The 18,342-nt window shown below is 34.7% G+C and overlaps 1 protein-coding gene across 4 annotated transcripts in view; it reads right to left on the reverse strand.

Moving 5' to 3' along the window:
• LOC123563822 (von Willebrand factor A domain-containing protein 5A-like) overlaps positions 1–18,342 on the reverse strand; it is a 34,307-nt gene that overhangs the window by 3,223 nt on the left and 12,742 nt on the right. Inside the window, exons 5-17 of one of the 4 annotated variants that reach the window (XM_053536428.1) lie at positions 16,603–16,711; positions 15,266–15,370; positions 14,762–14,888; positions 13,779–13,923; positions 10,674–10,759; positions 9,841–9,955; positions 7,948–8,118; positions 6,971–7,139; positions 6,255–6,473; positions 5,627–5,685; positions 3,222–3,417; positions 2,033–2,146; positions 1,074–1,195 (exon numbers count right to left, since the gene is read on the reverse strand). In XM_053536428.1, coding sequence (XP_053392403.1) covers positions 1,074–1,195; positions 2,033–2,146; positions 3,222–3,417; positions 5,627–5,685; positions 6,255–6,473; positions 6,971–7,139; positions 7,948–8,118; positions 9,841–9,955; positions 10,674–10,759; positions 13,779–13,923; positions 14,762–14,888; positions 15,266–15,370; positions 16,603–16,711 — 1,737 coding nt within the window. Of the gene's footprint in view, positions 1–1,073; positions 1,196–2,032; positions 2,147–3,221; positions 3,418–5,626; positions 5,686–6,254; positions 6,474–6,970; positions 7,143–7,947; positions 8,119–9,840; positions 9,956–10,673; positions 10,760–13,778; positions 13,924–14,761; positions 14,889–15,265; positions 15,371–16,602; positions 16,712–18,342 lie in introns of all 4 variants that reach the window. The other 3 variants (XM_053536430.1, XM_053536429.1, XM_053536427.1) reach the window with 3 other exon arrangements.

The raw sequence follows: 18,342 nt of genomic DNA on the forward strand, positions 1-18,342 counted from the left end.
AATTATGTCTCAATATGAGACCTCTACTTTGAAAAGAAGATACACCAAGAATATAACAGGACCCTACTACTCAGAGGCGTTAAAGGTTAAGTAAGGGGTACTGATGATGATGTGAAGATATACTTTGAGTTTCAAGCCATTATCTTATATAGTACAAAGATTGCCAAAAAACTTTAAGTATAAAAGGGGCATAATTCTGTCAAAATACAATCAGAGTTATGGGAATTGTACCACACATGCACATGATGATTATAAAGAAATGTTTTTTATTTCAAGTCATTATCTTTTAAAGTACTAAAGATATGTCTATAAATGAAGTTTTCGAAAAATTAATATGAAAATAATTCCAAGTATAACACCTTGGTGACCTTGACCTTCGATATAATAGGCCCTGCCCCTGCAAATACTTTGTTTGTATGCTGGACAATGTTTATGTGGAGTTACAGTAAAATATAAGCAATAGTAACAAAGAAATGACAGAAAAACAAAGGTTGCCAAAAAAATTTAACCAAAAATAACCTAAGTATAACACCTTCATGACCTTGACCTTGGGTATAATGGGGCCAGCCCCTGCACATACATGTACTATGTTTGTATGCTGGACAATGTTTATGTGAACTAACAGTAAGATATCAGCTATAGTAACAACGATATGACAGAAAAACAAAGGTTGCCGAAAAACTTTAACCTTAAAAATAACCTAAGTATAACACCCTGGTGACCTTGACCTTAGGTATAATAGGACATGCCCCTGCACAATGTAAGATATAAGCAATAGTTACGAAGATATGACAGAAAAACAAAGGTTGCCGAAAAACTTTAACCTTAAAACTTACCTAAGTATTACATATTTTGTTTGTATGCTAGACAATGTTTATGTGAAGTTACAGTAAGATACAAGCAACAGTAACAAAGATATGATAGAAAAACAAAGGTTGCCAAAAACTTTAACCAAGAAAGGGCACGCCAGTGCCGATGCCGGGACAAGTAGAATAACTTCTGATTCTCTGAATAGTGGTGCTAAAAACTGTGTGTATCAATGGGAGTATAAATGAAATTATGTGAACACTTACATCTGAAAAATTCAGTTGTCCAAAGTCTTCCATAGTTACTTCCAGTAATGTAAGGAGTGTATCAGAAAGCTCCCATCGTCCGTGTAACTGTTGTAGTGCAATTACAGACAGCATAGCATCATCTATAGAATAGAAACAGAAATAAACCTTGGTCGTTTCATATCTGTCACAGAAACACTGGTTTTCAGTTGTGCTGTTACAGAATAAACAAAACGACACAGAAAAGAGCCATTCAAATATCTACAGTGACTGTCAAACCTATATTAATCATTAGCCTGCTGGCAGCAACTGATTTTTCCTTCACGACAAGTGTAGACCAAGATCAGCATGCACATCTGTGCAGGCTGATCATGGTCTGCACTGTTTGCTATTCAATCAGTAAATTTTCAGTGAACACCCCTTTGAATAATAAGTGGTGCTGCCTAAACTGAATGTTAGTCCATTTTAGAAACTTAGCTGCACAAAGGTTAAGCAGCAAGATGTGGTGACAACTTAAGGGCTGAAAAAAGACCCCAAAAACCATTTAGGAAGTTAGCTGACTGGCTGTTTAAGACAAGTGACTCCTTAATTGAGATGGTCATCAAGGCAGGCACAACTGTATATTGATATTTTGGAGTACACTGTTGGGAAGATTTCTATGGGTTTTTTTAACAGAGATTGTTGCTTTGGACAAATTTGTTCACTAAGGATTAGAAAATATCAGTCTTAAAAGACTGTTAAAAGTTATTTTCTTATGTCTTTAACAGGTGTTATACACTCATTTGAAAATACTTCAAAGCCAAATTGCCAATCTGTCTCAATATATGCCCATCACAGCAAATTGCTTTTTACTTTTCAAACAGTCTACTTACATATCAGACTAGTTGTAAAATTTTTCAATGACTAATTAAAGGGCTAAATTGTTCAAGGCATACTTAATAGAACAAACAAAAAGGTAGCACACATCCACAGCTTTATACCTGATGGCAGTTTACTAGTCTCTGTCTTGTCCTCTGGTACGTCTGTTACACCTGAAGTACTACTGCATGCTTGGGCACTATCTGAACTACCCACAGCTCCCATTTGTTCTGCAACTACAATTGTGTTTGGCAATCATTCTTCAAAAATCAAATTGCAATCATGTTACATTTATGCTAACTAACACATATTGAAACTTTTTTAAAACTCCATCAACAAACAAAAAGAAGGTACGGTATGTATGACCTTTGACCCCTATGTCTGACTTAGATCTTAAATCATGCCATCCGAACATGCCTCTAGGTGGTGAACACCTGTGCCAAGTTTTTTTTAAAACCCTTCAAGCATTTAAAGAGTAACATTGCAGACACAAAACAAAGTCATATGACCTTTGACCCATAAGTTTGACCTTGACCTTGAAGCAAGGCATCCAAGTCATGCTCTCTCACATTGTCTCGATGTCGTGAACATCTGTGTCAAGTCTCTGTGAAATCCTTCAAGGGGTTCAAAAGTTACAGAGTGGACATGAAATTGCTAACGGACAGACGGACACCGACTTCATAAATAATACGTCCATTCGGGAGCATAAAAAGTTCCCTCTGCATATGAATTGTATGGTCTCATGATTTAAGAGCAATCAAGGAATCATCCAATACAGAAAAGACCACAGACATAGTTTTACCTCTACTAATACTGTTAAATTATTTCAATGGAAAAAGAAGGTAAGATATTATTTTAAATGAAAAAGGCCTAAATATCCATTAAATTTTAATTTTAAAGATGTCCTATGGTTCTTTTCTTTTGGTGTTTTTCTTTTACTTCCTCGAAACTGTCACTGAATTTAATACTATCAACATTTTTATTGTAAAATATGAAATTACTTATATCTATATGGGAATTATTTTCATGGCTGAGTAAATATATAAAACCAAACCCCAGCAAACAAGTAAAATTCAACTCATTTACAAATACACATGGTTCTGGCCTTAACCGCAAAACTTAATGTCCAAAGAATTTAAAGATGTACATATGACAATGAATAATGAAACAAATAAAATCATAAATAAATATCAATGAAAACATGTTGTTATTGCTATGGAATGGAAAGAAATATTTGAAACTTTCTTAAGAAGCTAGTGCAAATGTGTAAAATACTCAAAGTAGTTTAACAAAGCAAATTTCTTCACTCACCAGATTTTTTACAAGATACAGGCTCTTTGCTTTTTCTCTTCTTTGAAAATAATTTACTGAACTTCGGCAGCTTGATATTAAAGCATGAAATTCCTTTGTTCTTCCCCGTTTTTCTACCAAACCCTGACCTGCTGCCATCTTTCACACACCAGTCTTCATCATCATCAAGTAACTGACAGTGTCTTTTTGTCAATTTCTGTTGTAAGAAAAGTAGAGCAAGGACTTAACATTCTTCTTACATCCTATTGGCATGAATAATTCAATGTCCTAAAAATAAAAGTTCTTAACTGTTAATTATGACCTTATATGACCTATAAATTTTCTGAAACTGCACTGAAAAGGTCATCTTCTGAAAACAAGGCAGTCTGAAAAAAAGCTAATTACCACGCCACTGTTACGGATAGTGAAAGGGTAAAGCTTTGATCTTTAGCTGTGACATTGACCTTAAACTGACGTGGCTGTCTCATGAATTCTGCACAATGTCTTGATGAAGTTTCATGAAAATCCGTTGACTTTTGCATCTGGTGACCATGTAGGAAGATTCTTGACAAATTTTATCTATGATGATGACAGCAAATAATTCTAAGTTATTGACCCTCATTCATAAATTCATGAAAATCACTTGCAAAGAGTATCTTGTGAGAATATAGAGCGGACAAAAAATGCTAATTAAGGCTCACTAGATAGCTAAGTAATTTGCCACTTAGCTGTGACATTGACCTAAGTGTTCTATGATCTCAGCATGGTCTGATAGAAGTTATGAACTTGACAGGATGGTACTTGGTTCTGCAATTGTCTGATGGATCATTTGACCCCAGTTCATGAATCTTCAAAGATTTTAGGATATAGACGACACAAATGGAAGCTCAAACTTTGACCCTGTTGACCTTGACTTTAGTCATGTGATGAAGTGATCATTTGACAGTCAACAGGGTAGTAGGACACAAAAGGTTACAGACGTGGAGGAGAAGAGGATGGATGAGACCATTCTTATACCCCCACCATTTGTGGTGGGGAATTAATAAAACCATTGTGGTGGGGAATTGATAAAACCATCTAATGAGCCAAAATAACATTTACTTACAATCCAGATTTTGGTAGATTTTAGAAATATTTACTGAAGGGAAAAAGGTTGTTACTGCCATGTACTACCTTTTAAGATTGCATATGATGTGATGTTTGGATACAACAATTAAATAGTAAATAGGAAGTAAGTAACAAACCTGACCTTTTATTATTGATGACTGTAAAACAGACATGTAAACAATTACTTAAACATTGTCAACTCAGTAAGTATATCACTATCGGTAGGTTCCTGTTTAAATGCTAAGAATTTTAGTATGGATATAAATAGATCCGGTTTGAAATCCTTGAAACAAAATATAGAGTTTTGTTCAGTTTTCTCAAAAGTACTGTTTTTCACTTACATATTTCATTTCCCGGACGCCAAACTGGGAGTACAGGTAAGGTTTGAGATAAATAGTTCTGTCTTGGGATTATTCAAGAGAACAAAGCCATTTCAGAAAAAAACTTTAGTAAATCAGTCTGACAAGTGCATCCTACATGCTTGATTACTGGAGCACAGGTAGGGCTGAGTATTCAGTATCCTCCCTGAGAAACTTTGAAATTCTTCCAGGTGAAAAATGTATCTTTTGATAAAATCTATTAGTATATGAAGATCCTTTGGAAGCAAAGAATGCAAGCAAGCAAAACTAGAAGGTATTTTTGTCACAAAAACATGTCTCCCTCCCAGCCAGAGGTCACAATTTTGACACAATCTTAATGAAACTTGTTCAAAATGTTACTCTCAATAAAATCTTGGACTAGTTCGATATTGGGTCATCTTGGTTCTAAAACTATGTCACCAGGTCAAATCAAAGGAAAAGCTAGTTTACACTGTAGAGGCCACATTTATAACCATATCTTAATGAAACTTAGTCAGAATGTTAATCTTGATGATCTATAGGTAACAATCAAATCTGGGTCAGATGGGGTCAAAAACTAGGTCACTAGGTCAAATCAAAGGAAAAGCTTGTTAACACTCTAGAGGCCACATTGATGACTATATCTTCATGAATCTTAGTCAGAATGTTAATCTTGTTGATCTTTAGGTCATGTTCGAATCTGAGTCATGTGGGGTCAAAATCTAGGTCACCAGGTCAAATCAAAGGAAAAGCTTGTAAACATTTTAAAGGCCACATTTATGTCAATATCTTAATGAAACTTGGTCAGAATGTTAATCTTGATGATCTTTAGGTCAATAGGTCAGGTGAGTGATACAGGGCCTTCATGGCCCTCTTGTTTAAATGGAAGTTATTCTCAAGAAAACAGCTTGCAATCTGTGCATTTCAGTGTGAGTATTGACAAATACTGCAAAAATATGTAAAAAATTGGAAGGCCCTTACCATATGTTGTACACAAGTTTTCCTTATGGCTGTTGAATACTGGCTTGGGTCTGTCACCCCTATGTAACATGGAAAATTATTTTATAACAGACTTACGTCATGAACCAAGAAAAACCAAACATCAAACAAGTATACCTTATTCCATTTAGATTTTAATCTGGAATTAACTTTTAAACTGAAATATTATAGGATTAAATTTCTAATTTCAAAACACTTTCAATACTAATATTTCAACAGTATTTCAGGAATCTTCACCTAGCCTGACTGAAACAAACAAAAAAAATGATATGTTTTATTGTTCAAAAAATGATACAATGAATTTACAGACATTTGTCACAAAACATTTTTCTTAGCTGAGACTGAGTTTGAAATTTTGACATCAATATTACTAAAACTGCATGGTTAAATTCCAACTGGGCCTAACCATCAATACTGAACAGTCACTTGGAAATACTTGTATGTTAACTTCAAATTTAGTTTTAAACATGCTATTTAGATATGAATAGCATATAAAGTTTTATTATCAAACTCAGCCGAGTCTGAAAATGTTTTGTGAATGAGGAGCCTGACAACTTTGAAACTTTTTATGGGATAGGTTGTTAAGTAAATTCTGAAGAAAAAACAATACCTTGTTTCATTAACCTTGCATCATACATGCCATCCTTATATTCCGTTGAAACCATGGGAACTGGACATGACCTTTGACTTAATTCACCGCTCACTTTCTTCCCCTCTGTATCTATGGCAACGAAGGCTGTATACCTTGACACAATATTGCCTTGACGACTAAAGTTAACAATCTTTTGACGTAGTTCAGCATCTTCTATTGGATTGAGAAGTAAAATATCTAAAATAATCAACATTTTCATTTTTCATAACATGTCCAGTGCAAAGCAACATGAAACAAAGGTTTACAAAACATGTTTTCCAATGGCAACCTGTCCTAGTCTACAGGGTATTTAAACTGTTGAGAGATCAAGTCACCTACCAACCATAGGCAAATAATGTACCGAGTTAACTATCATACACCTAAGTGCCCTACACTTCTGCCAGTCTCCATGTCACAGTAAGTGATCCATATACCAAACATATAACGGAAAATGGCCATGGACTGCAAAAAGTCCTCGAGTTGGTCTCGGTAATTTTATAAGCCATCTATATTTAGGCACGCTGCTTTCAATGTAGTTATTAGCCTCAAGGTCACCAAAGTCACATGAGAAAATCAAAATAATTTAGATATTATATACAGTATAAATGATGAAAACATTTCCTGCAGAACCAGGAGCATCTAAACAAAGTATGTTTAAGTAATAAAATATATAAACTTTACCAATGAAAAATCACCTTCAGCCTCCATATCCTGTAGCAGTTTAATTTGTGCCTTGGTTGCCAAGCGATGAACAGGTGCTGATTCACATATTTCATCTTCCTTACATAAGGTGAAGGTCATTCTGTATGATACTGGGGAACCATTCTGCTGACCTTTCAAGGTAAGAGAACCAGCTGCAGTGCTCTGCTGTAGAAATAACAGTATGTCTGTAAAACCACTTATTTCCTCCTATCACACAAGGTAAATGTCACTCTATATGATATTGGGAATATATATAATGTAACAAAATTAACTGCCTAGCCATCAGTATTTCTGCTGCTGTCCAACACAGAGTTCACCTTCAGAGTACAAGGGAAAGGCCATTCTATAGAGATAGACCATAAAACTTTAAAAAATAGAAATACATTAAAAAGAGTCTAGAAACGGATGTCTATTTAGAGTCCTTCAAATAACCAAAAATAATTTACAAATGTGAAAATTATTAAAGTTTTGTTTATACCAATATTATTAGTTTAATTTAAAGTTGAGATCTGCAAAGAATGACAACTCTTGCCTTTAATAGTCCAGTACTTACAAGTGTTTAATTTACCCTTCCAAAACTGCTTCTTATGTTTTTTGTCAGCTTACAGTAATACTTACAGTAAACAATTAACAGTTAACTGGACGACAATAAAATGAAATACCAGTAAGTATTTTATAGCAAAGATAATACAGTTTTACTTGTATTAAAATGTCACAATGGAACACAGGACAGGTAGGATTAGCAAATTATATTTATCTCTATTTCCTATGTCTACATGTTAGATGGTACTTTGGCACCTTTAAACCACTAGTCTGCTGACCCTTTCATGGCAACAGAGGTACAGTCCACATTGTACATTACACCACCTGTATTAACCTTATCATGCTGAACATGACAGATTCGCGACCAGTGTAGATCATGCAGTCTGATCAAGATCTGCAAGGTTTTGTTGTGTAAGAATTTACTTACATTGGAACCAAGTCCTTTTAAGATGGTAAACAAAGTCAGTCTCTCACCAGCATATATGCTGCTGGGAGGTTCTGATGGTATGGAAACAAGGGTCACACCTGACGGAAGATCCCAGTCAATGTTGACATCTGTAATAGCTGGCTGCATTGCACACTTCAGTAATGATACAACCTGTGTAAAAACATGTAATTGTTATAAATTTGATCATGACTGTTTGTAGCCATTTACTGAAGCAGAAGTATGCAGGGTTGTCAAGAATTAATGGCACATGGTGATAGTATGTATAACAGCTTGCCAATATCTATAGAATATAATATTCTTTGGTAGCAACTGACATCTTCCCCACATGCATACAATATAAAATTCTCTGGAATTAGCTGACATCTTCCCCACATGTATAGAGCATATTATTCTCGGCAAGTAACAGATAACTTCCCACATGTATAAAAATAAGGGAAATAATGACTTTCAATGATCATTTTTATTTGTCAGGTTAAATTCTGTTTAATTCTTTTGCTAGAACAGACTTTACGTAACACGGCAATATTTCAGCTTTAGCCTTGAATGAGAATTCAGGTTGCTCTCCAAAAGTTACTTCAGGTACAGCCAGGTGCATAGGTAGAACCAAGATAGGTTTCTTATTAGAAAGAGTTTTACATTCCCAGACTCCCAGTAGGATTTAAACCCACAGAGGCCCCTAAAGTCATAAAAGACAACAATCCCCTTGTAGGTATGGGATTGAACTTTATTGGTTAAGTAGTCTGTACAAAAGTACAGAATGTCTGACTAAATGGCAAGATACTAAAATTTAAAACTTGTGTTATACCTCTTAATAAAAACATTTCCATAAGATATTTTGCTTGACTATTCAACAACCTCTTCATGAAACATGGGTCATATCTTGACAAGACTCCTGTAACTGAGTTGTTTTATTACTATTTAATGCAAATTAAAATTTTATTGTGACGATGATAAACTTGTATGCAAAACTTCGCCAAGTTTTCAAATTAGATTCATAATTAAAATTGATTTCCTCAAAACTTCTATTACTTGATTATATACAGTACAATAGCAATTCTACGAAAAGCCAAGGGACCGGCCGTTTTTTCGTAATATCGCATTTTTGTTCAAGTGTAGCATAGGAAATTTCGCTATACAGCACCTTAATATCTTCACGTAATAACCCATGATATCTAAACATGAGATTTTTGTATCGAAGTACATGTATACCAATTTTATATATACTACAAATCTTATTCACAGTACATAAAACATATACAGGGTACATTGTTGCACAAGAACAAAAATCAAAATTGCATATTTCGATACCCTCAGCTACCCTTTACTGAATTGTTTGGAATAATAAAACGACAATATACAGACTTAAATATTTTTCTATTTTCTTTATGAAGTGATATAGACGTATAGATATCAAAGCAAGTGTGACTGGTATGCCATCCGATCTGATAGTTATAGGAGAAAAAATTAAACACTAACTTTTGTCACACAGTGTACAACGTATGTGTTTCAAATTTAATTACTAAGTTTTCACACTTTAATTACTCTGTACGCCCAGCTAAATGACTGTGACACTTTCCACTCTAAAGCATTTTCATGCCATTATGGAAGGTGTGGAAACTTAGAAGATACAGGTATTTGTAAAATCGCAACTAAAACAAGTTGGAAACAGGCTTTAGGGGCATCAAAATACATTTGTAGGAGCACATTTTTCGTAAAATTGTATTTTTGTAAAACCGCGACTTTGTAACATAGAAAAAAGAAGGAAGCAGCCAAGAGAACAACACCTTTTCGTAGTATACCGAAATACACTCGAACAGAAGCTGCACGCAAAATTCGCTGTTCTCAGAATGGTGAACTAAATGTCTGATTTACCTTAGATTGTATACGTTCTTCTCCATCAATGATTTCTGCTTTCCCACCTCCATTACTAGCTATGCCTTTTACCAAAGCTGTTGACACTCCATCACCAATACCAAGAGTAAAAACTCTATATAATATAAACAAAGAAAAAAGACACTGAAATGATTTAAATGTACAAAAGAATATCACTTCTTTTTTTAAGAATTTAAATGTAAACTTGTTTTATAAGGGGGTCTGCAACTTAATAACTGGGTTCATGTCCATGCACCTCATATATCAAAAGTAATTTTTTTTGTTAAGAAAGTACTGTAAATGCACAAATTTTTGATGGGTCAAAATTTTATGAATTTGAAATTCTAATTTTATTTCCGAGGTTTGATATTCGCAAAATTGAAAAACTTGGTATCCTGCTTGAATTTGCATTACACTAATGGTGAATATTTAGACAAGGATTAATTTTTGCAACATACAGGGCCTCATGAATAAAGCAAAAATTATACCCTCGCAAAAATTTCTGCATTTATAGTAAGTCCCAAAAGAGATTCATTTAAGCTTCAAGCTAAAATCTGACTAATAAATATATGTAAAAATAATCCGACACAAATTTCTTTAATGTAAATAACTAGCTAGCATTGGAAAAATGTTTTTCAGACACATAGTGCTGCCATATTTGTAATGATTATATACATGTAATACAAGAATCAAAGTTGAGTTTAGAGACCAGTCAAAGAGCTCCAGCATCTGACTGGTTGATTCTCAGCTAAATCTGAAACTGACCAATCATCAAGGTTCCAATCTTAGTCTGGTCCACAACTCATTTTATAATCTAGGAATTTGTAAAATACCTTGTGTCTGTGTTCTGTGTGTTTTCTTTGACCAATCTTGTCACCCATCTTATGTCATCCACCTCACCATCTGTCAATACAAACACCTGCACACACAATGAAACAGTAAATAGCTTACTGACAGTCATAAATAAACATTTTTTTTATTCTAACTTAGCTCCATTTGATTGCCAGTTAAACAAGAGCTGTCACAGGAGATAGCCGCTCAACTATTTCCATGCTGGATAGTGGAAATGGGCACAATGAGGAAACTGAAGCTGTCACTGGATTGTTTAATGACTCCATTGGTAGATGAAGATATTGCACAAAAGCTTGAGTCTGTGTCAAAAATATTAAGAAATAAAAAAGGTAAAGATAAAGTGTATCAAAACACTATACAAGTATAATTCTAAGAAAAAGGGGGCAAATTCATAAAATATTGGTGCAAGAGTTATGCACCTTGCGTCATATGATGTGGGTGATGATGTGGAACAACTATTTCAAGTTTGAATCAAATGTATTTTGTAATAACTGAGATATAGTGATAAGTGAAAATGCATCAAAATTAGCCTTAAATTCTGAGTAAAAGGGGTCATAATTCATGAAGAATTGGTGCCAGAGTTATGCATCTTGTGTCAATGAGTGATAAGGTAATAAGAGAGGTAAAGATAAAGTGTATCAAAACACTTTATAAGTATAATTCTAAGAAAAAGGGGGCAAAATTCATGAAGTATTGGTGCAAGAGTTATGCACCTTGTGTCAATGAGTGATAAGGTGAAAAAAACTATTTTAAGTTTGAATCAAATCCATTTAGTAATAACTGAGATATAGTGAAAGTGCATCAAAACTTTAACCTGAAATTCTAAGTAAAAGAGGGAACAATTAAAAAAATACTGGTACCAGAGTTATGGGCCTTGTTGTCATGCAATGTGGGATGTGGATGCGGAACAACTACTTTCAGTTTGAATCAAATCCATTTCGGAATAACTGAGAAAGTGTGAAAGTGCATCAAAACTTTAACCTGAAATTCTAAGTAAAAGGGGGGATAATTCATGAAATACTGGTGTGAGAGTTATTGCCCTTGTGCAGTATGATGTGGCTAATGATGAGGAATAACTATTTGAAGTTTAAAGCAAATCCATCAAGTGATTACAGGGCTTAGGAAAAAAGAGAAAGTGTAAAAAAAAAAATTTAACCTAGGTGGGGATGTGGAAAGACGCCAATGCCGATGCCGATGTCAGGGTGAGTAGGATAGCTCTCCATATACTTCGTATAGACGAGCTAACAAAGTTAAATGTTAAGCTCTGAATATTCTGCAACAAACAAGGGTTGATGTACAGATTGGTAAGAGAGCTTTATGATGTCAATTATGACATCAAATTGCCCCATGACATCCAGTTCATTACTACTCGGATAAAAGATACCCAGCATAATTTCTAATCAAAATATTTTAAAGAATATGTAAGAATGGAAACAATCTTCTGTGGCTTATAATCTAATATATGACAGTTCATCAATTTCTTCAGAGGTTCAGATATTTAACTACTTGGATTAACACCCTTGTGGTTCAATTCCTGTATATCTGTACTCTGAACCAGGTAAATTAGATGACAAAGCACTTGAAGGCCTTGATAATTAGTTATACATATGATGGCCTGAATAGTTTGTTTTAAGAGTTCTTTTAGCTGCATTCAACAAGTCAACCTATCTGCAGCATGAGCTTTGCCTTGCTGTCACTCAGGTTTGCAAGATGTAAATCATTAGCCTCCAGTTTTCAAAAGCAATTATCACAGGAAGACCTAGAGTCATACCTTCTAGGACAATTTAATTCAATTTGCTATGAACTTTATGTATTTTGAATAGAGACAAGACAATCTCCCATAAAATATTAAATTTTCACAAAACATGAAAGACACACAGCATTATTTGTGTATATGAAGGGTGTTTGAAAACTCTTGCAAATGACATTTTCTCCGAGATATTAATCAAAAGTTGATAATTATTTATCATGTTACTTTGAAATATTCACCTTCAGCCAGAACACAATGTTTCAATCTTTTAATCCACTTTTTGAAACAATTTTCATACTGATCTTTGGGTACACCCAAAAGAAACTGGTGAGCTGCAGACCCAGTCGCACATCTGAACCTATATCTCTTACCAGATAGGTGTTTTTTCAAATTTAGTAAGCGGAAAAAATCACAAGGGGGAAGGTCTGGACTGTAGGGAGCATATTTCATCATGTATAGGGAGAGTGCAGCAATACATTGACCTTTCCTGACTTCAAAAACTGTACTAAGTTGAGGATTTGTGGGCTGGAGCATTGTCACGTAACAAATGGATATGCTGGAGACAGGTTTTTGGACGTTCTTTTCTCATTTCTGTTCACATTTTTCAGAACCACATCACCAGTTATGAGACTATCAAATACCTTTATCTGATAATTTGAGCATTTCTTCAGAAGTTGCTTTGCCATTTGCACCCTTATATGTTTCTGTTCATGGGTAAACAAATGCGGGATCTAGTGAGCACTTAACTTATCTTCCTAACCTTAAGAATTTTTTTCAGAATGAAGTGGACAGATGCTTAACCCAAGTTTGTCATTTGCACCAGCTGTTTGACAGTGAAACACACATCTTTCTAAATAATGGACTTGATCTTATCATAATTAATGTTAGATTTGGCAACTGCAGACCTGGGTCTTCCTGAATTAGGGGTATCTTTGACTGATTCCCGATGGGAACTGAATTTTGTAAACCAAGTGTAAACAGTGGAAAAGACATGATTTTGTTTATCCCCATAAACAACACATATCTTATAATGTATGCTTTTGATACTCAATCCCAACTTACAGTGGGCTTTTATATAACCTCCGATTTCAGCAACATTTTCCTATCATTTTCTAACCATTTTCATGGCAGTGTTTATGAATACATATACACCTGAAAACAATCGAAATTGCAAATGAACCAGTTTGTGGATTTCAATATATATACACAATATACAGTGATGAGCAGCCATCCATTTCATATTGGTTTTATACAGGTAAATTGTGATATTCAAATTTACAGTGCATTTGCAAAAGTTTTCAAACACTCCTTGTATAATTTGTCATAAAGCACCTACTCTTCTAGGGTGTCCTTCTATAGCTGCCATGTTGAAGACATGAGTGAGAGGTTTCTGTATCTCTGTTCCATACATATCTGCTTCCATGCTCTTTTCCAGTTCAATAGCTTCCTCTAAACTTTCTGTAGAATATTTCTGGCTCTCTCTGAGTTATAAATCAAAATAAAAAGACATGATTGAGAGGGTGTAAGTCCTGTATGCCTGTCTTATACACACTTGCATTCAGCAGTTTCTTGTTAATGAAACGTTCTTCAATTATTGAGCAAAAACAGTTTTCAACCTCAAAGGCATTTTGACCTTTACCTCTGACCTACTGACCCACAGTTAGATAGAGGCCATCTTCTAACCATAGTCAATCATTCTATTAAGACTGATGGCTTTAAAGCATTCTCAGTTAGTTATAGATTTTAGCCTCTTGCTCACATTGATCTTTGATCAAATGATCCAGTAACAATTGCAAAACTTTGGCATGTTAAAGGATATTATAAATATAAACAGATGAGTCATAGGTTTCAATAATCCAAATGAATTTACTGGTTGCCCTGGACTAAAGAAAAAAGGATTTCTAAAACTCTGACCAAATGCCCTATATACAATGAACACATGAGTCATTCATATTGATTCTGGCTGCCTTCCTTCTATGAGCAATGTCATGTGAAAACCAACATAGTGCATTTGCGACCAGCATGGATCCAGACCAGCCTGGGCATCTGCACAGTCTGGTCAGGATCCACGCTGTTCGCTAACAGTTTCTCTAATTGCAATAGGCTTTGAAACCAACAACATGGATCCTGACCAGACTGCGCTGATGCCCATGCTGGTCTGGATCCACGCTGGTCGCAAACACATTATATTGATTTTCTCATGGCATGGCTCAATTATTTTCTATGTTTCGATCTTTTCATACTCTTCTCATCAATTAAACAGTTACATGTAATTTCATAAATAGAAATAGTCATATCTAAACAACTAAACAAACTTACATGGGAAAAAGTGGTTTGAAAATTGAACCAAAACTGATGATGTTAAAGTAGCAATCAGGTGGTAAACTCTTCAGAAACAGCAGCAGGGCCTCTTTAGCATTCTTTATCTTATTTCCAATCATACTGCCTGAAAAAAGTGAACATTCAATATGGCTGAAAGTAGATTACTAGCTATAAGTATAGTCCAATATACAAACATAAACAAACTGTTGAAGCAACAAAGGTTATAGGAAAAATATCAAAAAATGCAGTTTTACTGTATTTAAACGAATGTATTTTAGCTATATTGTGAAGGAATTTTGAAGATAATTTGAATAACTCTCTAGACTGTTTCCTGGGAAATATGAGTCATGACCTCAGTAGGGTTTGAAACCACTGCTCCCCTACAGCATTACTGACATAAAAACTACAATTTAACCAGAATCAATTCATAAAGCATGGCTGTCAAGAAAAAATATCAGTTAAAAAGCTGAAGTTTAAGTAAAAAAACAAAAACAACTCTACCTGATCTATCAATGACAAAGACATATTCTCCACTGGTTGCCATGGAAACCTCTTTCAGGTCTGGATGGAAACTGACCATCAACATATCCTCTTTTAACAATCCCTCTGAAATAAATTTTAAAGACTTTCAATACCTGTGTCCAATCACTTGAGATTATCTAGCCATCTTGATATTTTCAGAGTGTTTATTCCATTCAGAGAACTTTCTTATATCTGAGTGGTTAAGTTTTCTGGCCACTAGCCTACCAATGCTGTGAGTTAGAGTCTCACCAATTATGTCAAATTATTTTCATTGAGGGAAGCCTTCCAGCTGGATTATGGAAGATTTGTGGCTCATTACTTAGGTCTTCCTCTACCAATAGCTGGTTTGTTGCTGTATAACCTAAGATCTACATCAGTATCAGCAACCCAACAAAAACAAAATCAGTAATTTTCTGCCTGCTGCTGGTTGGCTTTTTATTACAAAATCAAAGTATATCTTCATAAGACTATGTTAAGTATACTGATAAATCAATATCACAATACATAATGTGAACCCTAACATAAGGGCTTCCTAAAACATACAGAAATACCAGATAATCTAGCAGTAAGCCGGCTGTTAAAAATTCTGTTCCTGTTGGATAAAAGTGATGTATTGCAGTGCCTTTTCTTCCTGACAATTTTATTTTCACAAATATTTGCAAGCACTTTACTTTGCAAAAAGTTAGAAGAGTCATAAGTATTAACCATCATTACCTGTATCTCCAAAAATATAAGAAATCAGGAAATAAAAGTGAAGCAAAATACACAAAATGTTATTTATTTATTTGGTTTAATGTCACACTGACAAAATTATAGATCATTTGGTGACTTTCCAGCTTTGATGGCGGAAGAAGATCCCAGGTGCCCCTCCGTGCATTATTTCATCACAAGCGGGAACCTGGGTAGAACCAGCAACCTTCCATAAGCCAGCTGGATGGCTTCCTCAAATGAAGAATTAATCACCCTGAGTGATGCTCGAATCCACATTGATGAGGGGCAAGTAATTAGAAGTCTGAACCTCGGAGGCCCCTAAACAAAATGTACATCAGATAGTGTACTACATGTACTTCTATGTTCATCCAGTGGAACACCCTAAACAGAACAGCACCTGGATCAAAGGGAAAGTTGAGCTTTGAGAGGTGGTTTTTTTCAGTTTTGAGTTGAAAAACCTTATTCTAGACCAAAACAATTGTTCAATTTGGATTGATTGGGGTCTGGATAAGTGAGGTGACACTGTAACATTAAACTAGTTGGATGTAACTGATAAACTACATGTGTTTAATACACATCAAAGTAAACAGAATCATCATTCCTACCAGCTTCAGGATTTCCTCTCTCCAGGACAACATGTGGACTATACGCATTCTCGTACTGCACAAGAAAACTGAGGTCATGATCAAACTGGAACTTGTCACAAAGACTCACCTGTGAAAAACAATGTCATCAAAATGTTTATCTTTTCTTTAACTAAAATCATTTTTTGATTGTACAAAAATGAATAACATATTCAATTATATCAAAGATATAAAATTAGAAAAAAAATATCTAAGTTTCTTTGATAACGAAAAATTCAGCTTTTTTGGTAGCTCATACTGTTTTTTAGCAATGGTTTCTGCTATGTAAGGCAGTCAGTCAAATGACTCCACATTTCTTACTGATACTAACTTCTTCTCGCATATAAATTGAATTATACAGAACAGAGAGAAAAAAAAAAAGACTTAATATCATTGGCAAATGCATTACTCAGAATATCTATCCTGTCAAAGCTTTACACTCTTAACATCTGTTCTGACCAAACTTTACACTCTCAATATTAATCCTATCCATGATTTACACTTTTTAAACATCAATCATGTCAAACCTTCATGCTCTCAACATTTATTCTGTCAAAGATTTACACTCTCAACAGCTATCCTGTCCAATGCTTTAGAATCTCAACAGCTATCCTGTTAAAAGCTTTAGACTCTAAACATATATCAAGTCCAAGCTTTACACTCTCAACATCTATCCTGTCCAAAGCTTTACACTCTCAACATCTATCCTGTCCAAAGCTTTACAATCTCAACAGCTATCCTGTCCAAAGCTTTACACTCTCAACATTTATCCTGTCCAAAGTTTTACACTCTCAACAGTTATCCTACCCAAAGCTTTACACTCTTATCACCTATCCTATTCAAAGCATTACACTCTAAACATCTATTCTGTTCAAAGCTTTAAACTCTAAACATGTATCTTGTTGAAGCTATACACTCTAAACATCTATTCCGTCCATGCTTTACACTCTTTCAAAGCTTTAAACTCTAAAGATGTATCTTGTTTAAGCTTTACACTCTAAACATCTATCCTGTTCAAAAGTGTTTACACTCTTAACATCTATTCTGTCCAAAGCTTTACACTCTCAACAGTTATCCTACCCAAAGCTTTACACTCTAAACACCTATCCTATTCAAAGCATTACACTCTAAACATCTATCCTGTTCAAAGCTTTAAACTCGAAACATGTATCATGTTGAAGCTTTACACTCTAAACATCAATCCTGTCCATGTTTACACTCTAAACATCTATCCTGTCCAAGCTTAATACTCTAAACATCAATCCGGCCCATGCTTTACACTTTAAACATCTATCATGTCCAAGCTTTACACTCTAAACATCAATCCTGTCCATGCTTTACACTCTAAACATCTATCCTGTCCAAGCTTTACACTCTCAACATCTATCCTGTCCAAGCTTTACACTCTCAACATCTATCCTGTCCAAGGTTTACACTCTTAACATCTATCCTGCACATGCTTTACACTCTCAACATCTATCCTGTCCAAGCTTTACACTCTAACATCTATCCTGTTCAAAGTTTTACACTCTAAACATCTATCCTGTCCAAGCTTTACACTCTTAACATCTATCCTGCTCATGCTTTACACTCTCAACATCTATCCTGTGGAAGATTTACACTCTAAACATCTATCCTGTCCATGCGTTACACTTTCAACATTTATCCTGTCCAAGCTTTACACTCTCAACATCTATCCTGTCCAAACTTTACACTCTCAAC

Source organism: Mercenaria mercenaria, chromosome 2, assembly GCF_021730395.1.
Source record: "Mercenaria mercenaria strain notata chromosome 2, MADL_Memer_1, whole genome shotgun sequence".
NCBI classification, from domain to species: domain Eukaryota; kingdom Metazoa; phylum Mollusca; class Bivalvia; order Venerida; family Veneridae; genus Mercenaria; species Mercenaria mercenaria.